The sequence below is a fragment of the Helianthus annuus genome, chromosome 12 (assembly GCF_002127325.2).
Source record: "Helianthus annuus cultivar XRQ/B chromosome 12, HanXRQr2.0-SUNRISE, whole genome shotgun sequence".
Taxonomy (NCBI): domain Eukaryota; kingdom Viridiplantae; phylum Streptophyta; class Magnoliopsida; order Asterales; family Asteraceae; genus Helianthus; species Helianthus annuus.
Window position 1 is genome coordinate 159492059 of NC_035444.2, and position 9026 is coordinate 159501084.

The following is a 9026-nucleotide window of genomic DNA, read 5'->3' on the forward strand; positions in this document are numbered from 1 at the left end:
ACCCTAGAAAACCTAATCGAGCCCGTGGGCTTACACTAATAAACCCTAGTCTAAGAATGCAGTCCAATAGTTAGCTTGTTGCCGGAATCGGTGGAATTGGAATGGAATTCAGAATCTCTTAACTCGTTGACGAAAATGACGTCACATACTCGCCGGAGAATTTGAAAACGAATGGAAGATGACTTGAGGACCTTGAAGTCACTGCAACGGTGATGTAAACCTCCGGTAACTGAAACAGTTTCAGCATATTCGATGTCAATAAAGGCATAAGGTTCCATATTTTTCCAGCTTAAAAGTGACTGAAAGTGATAATTGAAGAACAAATTGTGAGGATTTGATGATTGTTAGTGATTCAAGATCATTGTGATTGATTATTGGAGAACACAATATGAGAATTTTACAGAGAAATTAGAGAGAAAGTGTGCGATGGTGGGTGGGAGTGTAGGACGATGAAGTTTGGGGCTACAAAACGGTTTGATTACTAAATGGTTTTGTTAAATAAATGGATAAAAATACTAATTTACCCTTCACTTAACATTTAAAACTAATAGGGTTTGGGTCAAAGGACAAACCATGTAAGATTATGAAACATTAAGTACAAAACTCGCTAATTTTAAAGGTAAGGGACACCGTTTGAAATTTGATATAAAGATAAAGGACAAAACTTGTAATTCACTCTTATTTTAATTAATTAATTAAATATAGGGTAAAGATCTTGTACAAATAAGCTAATTGTACAAAGCGTATGAATATGGTGAAAAAGTATAAAAACGCGGTAACATTTTCGTAATTATTTTACTCGTAATTATGAAAATGTCACCGCGTTATTTTTACTTTTCCATTCCATCATACGTTTTGTACGATAAGATATTTGTATTTGGTCTTTTGTCATTAAATATAAAAGTAAATTAGAGAATGTTTTTTTTTTTTAATATTGACAATATTAAACTGTTAACAAAAAAAATATTAAACAAATCCGTTATTATGGGCTTACAAAAAAAATCGCTTGATATCCGAACGGACTTCCACAAGTCGTTTTGAATAAGTCCACCAAAAAGCCTAAACACAAATTCTTTATCAAGTCCATCTTAAAGCCCAAATATAAGTCAGATTAATGTTATCAAGGACTTTATCTTAAGATTGTTTAAAAGACAACTCCGTTTGAAAGTTGTTTGCCCAAGTCCGTTTGAAAGCCAAAGATATATGAATCCATAATCTGCTACAACACCTTAAGCCCAAATCAGAGTTAATCAAGTCCGTTAAGAAGCTGAGCAATTAACGAAGTTGAAGCTGTCGCAACTATAAAGTTGTTACAAAATGTTTCATAAGGTTCAATCAAAACTAAAAAGGCACACATTTAGCATTTACCAACTCACAATACAACAAAAAAAAAAAAACTTAGTTTAGAATTGTGCTTGAGCAAAACGATTAGTCTCGTTTTCTCTGACAAGCCAAGAGTAATGGGATCGACGGGTCAGAATATGACCCGTTTACAATATGAGAAAAAACCCATTTATTCGCTGCCTCAGTGTAATGTATTCCGTCCCATATGATCATAACCGAAGGATCTTTACAAGATCCCACAATGATTTCTTTCCCATTGTCATTTACTTTTCCTCCACATCCAACATGTATGTTATAGTTGTACTTTCCTCCGTAGCCACAACAAGCTCTAAGAGGATACTCAAATCCTACATTGCAATAAATGTACAACCGTTAAAACTGTGGGTAATTATTTCTTATATGACCCAAACACGATACGAAAAAAATCAGGTTTTTGTTGTCATATCCTACCAACTTAAGATTGACTTGTTCAACCTATTTAATTTATTGGAAAACCTCCAAAATAGGCATGTTGACACACAAAAAAAGAAGATACTGACTTTTTTAACATTTAAAATAGACATTGAAGCCAACCAATCATAAAACACCAAATAAGCAAAGTCGGGGTTTAATGATTCAACATGACACGATTCACAGCTCTAACTAAATAAGTACATTTACCATGCTTGTGTGCTTGACTAATGAGCGAGTATCTCGCTTTATAGATATCGACATAGGTGATCAAAGCCTCAGGAAGTTCTTCACGGAGTTGGTTCACAAGATCCTTTAACTTACGATTAAAGAATTGAGCGAGTTCGTTAATGGGATTAGCACATCCATTCTTGTCCATTTGTCCTTCATTGATTTGTAGATATTCCAATACATATGGTAAACAACCAATCGGGCCGGTATTATGTATCCAAAAGAATCTCCCTCCTTTGTCATATACATCCTATTGAGACACAAATCTGAAATATAAGTATATAACGAATGCACCTCGTACTTGTATAAGAGCTTGTTTTCTCACATAGAAGTAAAAATCATTAAGAATACTAACCTTAACAACGGTTTTGAATTGACCTAGGATATCGGGAACGGATGCTTTCACTTGATCGACAGTCAAGTTTAGGAACAAACCACCCGTCAAATCATTTTGCCCAATATCAAACGTGTATAAACCACGCGTAAAAGCTTCGGGTTTTGGAACTAACTCTTTAAAGATACCTTGGACTGTTTCAAGATTTACATGTTAGATGATTGTATCATACATGAGTGTTATTATCTACTGTTTAATACAATACTTGTTTTTTATGTGTAATAGATGAAATGTCCCCCGATTCACCATAAATTCGCAGTGATAAAAGAAAACAAACAAATGTATGAGGTCATGAGGTGTTGTTACCTTGGCGAGTCCTGACATGAAAATCATTGAATTGATATGATTGAACATTTAAGGAAATGGGGCTCAAACCACTTTGATGACGAGTCCTATTTGGGGGTCTAATGGTTGAACCACCGGTCGCAAAGTTGGCTCCATGGGTAAAGTTGGAGCCCAAAGCATCTAGGAAGGCACTAAGGTAAGGTAAGCCCAAACTTTGCACTGTAAATCAATCGGATGTTCTTGGTTATTTGAATTCTAAAAGTCAAAACACTTATGGAGTAGGATATAATAATTGCATACCCATAAAGTCGATGAGAAGACGGCCATCGGAGTACCTACCAGCCGAACGATGAAAAAACGTCTCACCATTGGGCGGAGGAACCTGTCCAAACGCGGCAGCCAGGCCACCGGTATCGGAGTTGGAGTCACCGAAGTTGAAAACAGCCGGAAAATCACATGTTTTAACAGGTTTAGTTGATAGTAAAAGTAGTAAGAATAAGACACATGCTTTTAGCTCCATTCTAGGACCTCAGAAATCACGGACCAAAATATAAGTGCACGAAGATAAGGGGCAAAAATGTCTGTGTATAATACCGTTGAATAATTTTGGATCCGAGTATAATTTTAGATTCCTTGTACATTTCATACGGTTTTAAATATTAATCCACAGATGGATCAGAATCTTCTATTAATATTGAATTACAAATCCGAATGTTTTCAAACATAGAAATACTACGTTACTTAGTCCTCACACTCACTTTCTTGATTCATTTTCCTTAAAGTATCCCAAATAATATTAAAATATATACCCAATTTTTTATTTTTTTTTTAAAAAGACCCATCTGGTAATTTTTTATTCAATTCTTAACGGAATTCGTGTTTTGCTAAGGATTTGACTTGAGTACGTATTGTGATATTAGGTTCAGTGTGTCAGACTCAACTCATAGATTTTGTGACATACAAATAGTTCATGGTATGGTTCATTGACAAAAGCAAACCCTTTATACACCTTAGAAGGGAGTTGGGTTCAAGTCCCATAGACCACATGATTTAAAAGAAATTTGCCGTTCAAAAAAAAAAAAAAAAAAAACAAATAGTTCATGGTGACGTTATCTCAAACATTGGCGCCGCAACCCAACGAGCATCACAAAGCAACACTATCCCGAATTTATGCACATGTTTACATAATTTTTGAAGGTTGCCAACTAGTTCATCTAGAAGACATGTAAATGGCAAAATGATAGGAACGATGACACAGAAGGTCAGCGGGGTCTTCAATTTCAGTTTTCGTGGTCTAAGGTTTGGTCGGCTAAAGGGGAAGGAGTGACGGAAAAGATGGGCTTTTTTTTTTTTGTGGGGCGTGTTATTCTTAAAAGGGTATTTAGTTTGTTTCATATAGGCGTATTAGATTTTTTACTATCGTGAAAGAACATCTAACTTACCCACGAGTGAACAGTGAGTACAACCATTGTAATTTCTAATATTTAGGTACCAAACCAGGGCCGGTGATGGATAGGGGCAGGTAGGGCGATGGACCCAGGCCCAAATATCCTGAGGGCCCAAAGTTTTAAAAAAAGTTTTATATGTTATGTATTTGTTGTGTGTCTTTGAAAAGTTTAATCTAGTTATCGTTATAGGGCTGTAACCTGTTGGGCCCTTGAATTTAAAATAAATGGTTTTGTAATTTAATTTTAGTTATGTGTAATGTTGATTTGTAAATTACTAAATCATAAGTATGAAATTCATGGTTGGCCATGTGTGATTCTGATTTGAAGTTTATTCTTTTAAATTGTTTATATATGCTCAATTTTGTAAGTGGTTTTCGCCTTTCTTTCGGGTTGTAATTTATGTGGGTTAGGGTCATTAGGTATTGTTAAATGTTGATTCTTGAAGATTTAAACTTTGAAGTTATGTTTATTTCAAAAACGTAAAAGGAAGAAAATAGAGGAAGAAAAAAGAAAGAAAGAAAACGCTAGGAGAGCCACACGATTCGCTTAAGTAGGTAAATTTAGATTATTTTGGTATGATACTTTTGTTTTGATGATTGTTATAACAATTCTTGCCATATTATGGTTTTTTTTTATGTATGATTATTGGGTTTATATTATATGGGCCCGATTTATTTTTACTCGCACCAGGCCCAAAATGTTTCGAGATTTCTCGGAGACGGAAACATGCAAAACAAGTAAACCATAAGAATCGTCCGTCTTTGCTTTGCTATACAGAAGTGTGTTGTATCAATAATCTCGAAACCTATTACTATAAACAATGGCTAAAAAACTTGACTTATAAAAACATAAACAAAGCTCAACTTTCTATTCTTAGTATGTGTAATGGGGCTTTATATCACGGGGATAGGGCCTATAGCGCCCTATAGTGCCGCCCCACGCCACTAAGGTGGCGCTATGGGGGAGATTTTTGAAGGGGCTGCTATATATATCGCGACGTGATGGGAGGATTTTTCAACAAAAGGACCGTTGCTTGAGTGACATAAATAGTGTATTATTAATTGAGTAATGATGAGGTAGGGGCTTTATAACTACGGGCTCTAGCGATATAACGCCCCATAAAGCCCATGTATGACGTGGCGTGACACGTGTCGCATAACGCCACCAAAGGGGCTTTATGACTACACATGGCCTAGATGGCGGTATACCAACAATATATATTTAGCATTTCAAAAATCTGTAAAACTGATCATAAAAACAAAACTGTAACAAAAAATGATCTATAACTAATACATCACAACAAAATAAATGAAACAAACCCGAATCAGGACCTGGCTTTGGCGAGATGCTACTGTGGTTTTTGCCCTGAGTTTGGATCTTGGGTTTGTAAAAGTAGAAGAATTATTGAATGGGTTATTGGATTTTATCACCCTTAACTATTGGTCATTGGCCGCTATCACCCTCAACTATCACTTTGACGTCCGCCACCCCCAACTTAACACTTAGTGTGTTCTGTTACCAGATCACTAACTTTTGATCCTATTACTATAATTTTGGGGGTGTCCTAAGATCCCTAAAACCTTCCCAAGATCCCTATGACACTCTAAAAAGTGTAGTAACAGGATCAAGAGTTAGTGATTAGTTAGTGATCTGGTGACAGAACACACTAAGTGTTAAGTTAGGGGTGACGAGCGTCAAAGTGATAGTTGGGGGTGACAGCGGCCAATAGCCAATAGTTGGGAGTGATAAAATCTAATAACCCTTATTGAATCAAGAGAGGTGCAAATGGTGCACTGCAACACCATGCCTCAAAAAAATTTAAGGTTAACTAGAAGCAGGTAATTGCTATTAGTCCATTACAAACGAGCAAAAAGGATATTGTTAGGATTTGTAAAAGTTTGAGGTGTTTACTTGGTAGATAGAAATCACGATGGGTATGGGATTTGTACCCGATTATACCCTAATACCGGTTTCAAATCTATACCCGTAACAGGGTTTTCTTAATAGCTGAACCGGGTTTTTTTGTATACCCAAAAAAATAAGCAAAATCCACCCGTGGACGTATGTCAGTTTTAGACCAATCATGTGTTGGGGTGTTAACTCATGCACATGACCTGTCACATGCATGCTTCTGGAAGCTCCTGTCACGTGCACGACTACATTGTGACCGTTAGTGGTTGAATAAGTTTATTAAACATGTGTTTTAGAATTAGTCATGATCATGAGTCACCGAGTCTTTTGTTTATTTCCAGATTTTTAGGTTTCAGTTGTTACTTTCCGTTGCAATGTATTTATTTAAGGCTTTGGCTATTTCAATGAAGATTATTAGTTTGTGAGTTAATATACAAGTGTACACCAACATTTGGTATCAGAGCGCAATCGATCATTGAAAACACGAGTGAAGAGAAGATGAAAATCCCTCAATTCGATGGGAATTTTGATCATTGGAGCGAGATGATGGAAAATACGTTGAAAGCGAAGGGCTTGTGGAGTCTCATTGATCCTGGTCTTCAACAACCTCCTGTGGGGATCGCTCAAAACGAAACTCAAAGGAAAAAGTATGAAGAAAAATGTATGAAAGACCAGAAAGTTAAGCATTATCTCTATCAAGCCATCGATAGAGTGACTTTCGAACAGATATTGGATAGAAGCACAGCAAGGGCAGTTTGGGAATCCATGAGGAAGCGATTCGAAAGCAATGCTCGTGTGAAGAAATCTATGCTCCAAAAGTTACGAAGGGATTTTGAGGTTCTGGAAATGAAAGAAAGCGAGACAATTGCAGAATATTTTGGTTGAGTGCTGACTGTAGCGAACCAGATGAGAAGTAATGGAGAATCTATGACCGATCTGAAGATTGTTGAGAAGATCTTACGTACTTTCACAAAGAAGTACATATTTGTGGTGGTGTCAATCGAAGAATCCAAAGACATCGATCAAATGACGATCGATGAACTCCCAAGCACTCTCATTGTTCACGAGCAGAAGTTTAAGAAACCAGAAAAGGATGAAGAACAAGCTTTGAAGGCTAATCTCGTAGAACACACTAGTCCCCGAGGCCGTGGACGAGGACGCGACGGTGGAAGAGGACGAGGTCGTGGTCGCTTATCATTCAACAAAGAAACGGTGGAATGCTATAGGTGTCACAAACTTGGACACTTTCAATACGAGTGTCCAGCGGGGAATGAGGCAAACTATGCAGATTTTGAAGAGGAAGAAATGGTTCTGATGGCTGAACTTGAAGAGATGATTGAACCAGTGATTTCACAGCTTGATGAAGAAGGAGCAAATCAAGATGATGACTTGTTTATGGCACAAACCGAAGGGCTGAAGGGAAACCATGTATGGTTCTTAGACTCGGGTTGTTCGCATCATATGTGTGGTAACAAAGAAAAATTCTCTAAACTTAATCTCAGTTTTAATCACTCAGTTAAGATTGGGAATAACTCTCATTTAACTGTTGGGGGAAGAGGGGATGTTAAACTAAATTTCAATGGGGCAACATATGTGGTACGAGATGTATATTTTGTTCCAGATTTGAAAAACAATTTATTAAGTATTGGTCAACTTCAACAAAAAGGGTTGACTTTCTTAATACAATCTGATGTGTGTAAGATTTTTCATCCTCAAAGGGGGTTATTAGTTCAAAGCCAGATAAGCACTAATCGAATGTTTACCTTGTTCGAGCAAAAGAGTTATAACACAGGAGCTGTTGATTGTATGTATTCCAATGCCAAAAGCCTTGCGAAATTATGGCATGCTCGGTATGGACATATCAACAGCAGAAGTATGGAGCAATTACAGCGAAAGAATATGGTGGAGGGTCTGCCAAAGTTCAAGACAGATAAGTCCCTTTGCACTTATTATGTTGTTGGTAAACAACACAGAAAGTCAATTTCAAAGAAAAGAAGTTGGTGAGGAAGTGGAATCTTGGAACTAATCCATTCGGAGAAGTCTGAAGCTTTTGCATGTTTCAAATTGTTCAAAGCCAAGGTTGAGAAAGAGACTGAAAAACTGATTAAAGGGTTCAGAACAGACCGGGGAGGTGAGTTTACCTCAAATGAATTCAATGGTTTCTGCAAGGAGCAAGGAATTAAAAGACAGCTAATGAATCAATACACGCCACAACAAAATGGAGTAGCCGAGCGCAAGAACCGTACGGTGATGAACATGGTTGTTACTCTTTTGACAGCAAAGAATATGCCCAAGAATCTTTAGGCCAAAGCAGTTATGTGGTCTTATTATGTTCTTAATCGAAGTCCTACCAAGGCTCTACTAGAGAAGACTTCGTATGAAGTATGGCATGGAAGCAAGCATGAGGCAGAAAAATTTAGAGTAATGGGATGCTTGGCATACGTGCATGTCCCAAAACAGAAAAGACAAAAACTAGGTGACAGAAGTCTTGCATGTATTCTGATCGGAATGAGTGAGAGTCGGATGGTTATAGGTTCTTAAACCCAAGAACCATGAAGGTAATTACTAGTGATGATGTTGATTGGGAAGATGATAATGCCTGGAATTAGGATGATAAAATGGAAATTGATGCAAAACTAACGTGGGGTGATGATGAGGATAGTGTTTACACTGAAGATGAATTTTCTGATGAAGATAATGTCGAGAATCAAGAAACAGATCAGATTGCTACACAAGTACCATCTGAAGAACAGGAGGTTGGATCCAGTACAGTTCCATTAATGGAGGGTCGTGATAGAAGGGCTCCAAAATATTTGGATGACTATGTCACTTGCTTGATTGATGAACAAATAAATGTTGTGCAGGAAGTTTTTCATGATCCTACAAACTATGAAGAGGCTTCGAAGTTTGATAAGTGGAAAAAAGCAATGGACGCTAAGATGAAAGCCATTGAACGCAATCAG

General features: G+C 37.0%; 1 protein-coding gene across 1 annotated transcript; it reads right to left on the reverse strand.

Moving 5' to 3' along the window:
* Positions 1-1246: 1246 nt before the first annotated feature.
* On the reverse strand, positions 1247-3265 carry LOC110896158 (GDSL esterase/lipase At3g26430). Its single transcript, XM_022143610.2, has 5 exons — positions 3005-3265; positions 2726-2923; positions 2381-2553; positions 2005-2275; positions 1247-1691 (listed from the first exon to the last, which is right to left on the reverse strand). Exons 1-5 carry the CDS (start codon positions 3222-3224, stop codon positions 1429-1431), a joined length of 1125 nt encoding a protein of 374 aa, XP_021999302.1. The 5' UTR covers positions 3225-3265; the 3' UTR covers positions 1247-1428.
* Between the last annotated feature and the right edge of the window lie 5761 nt (positions 3266-9026).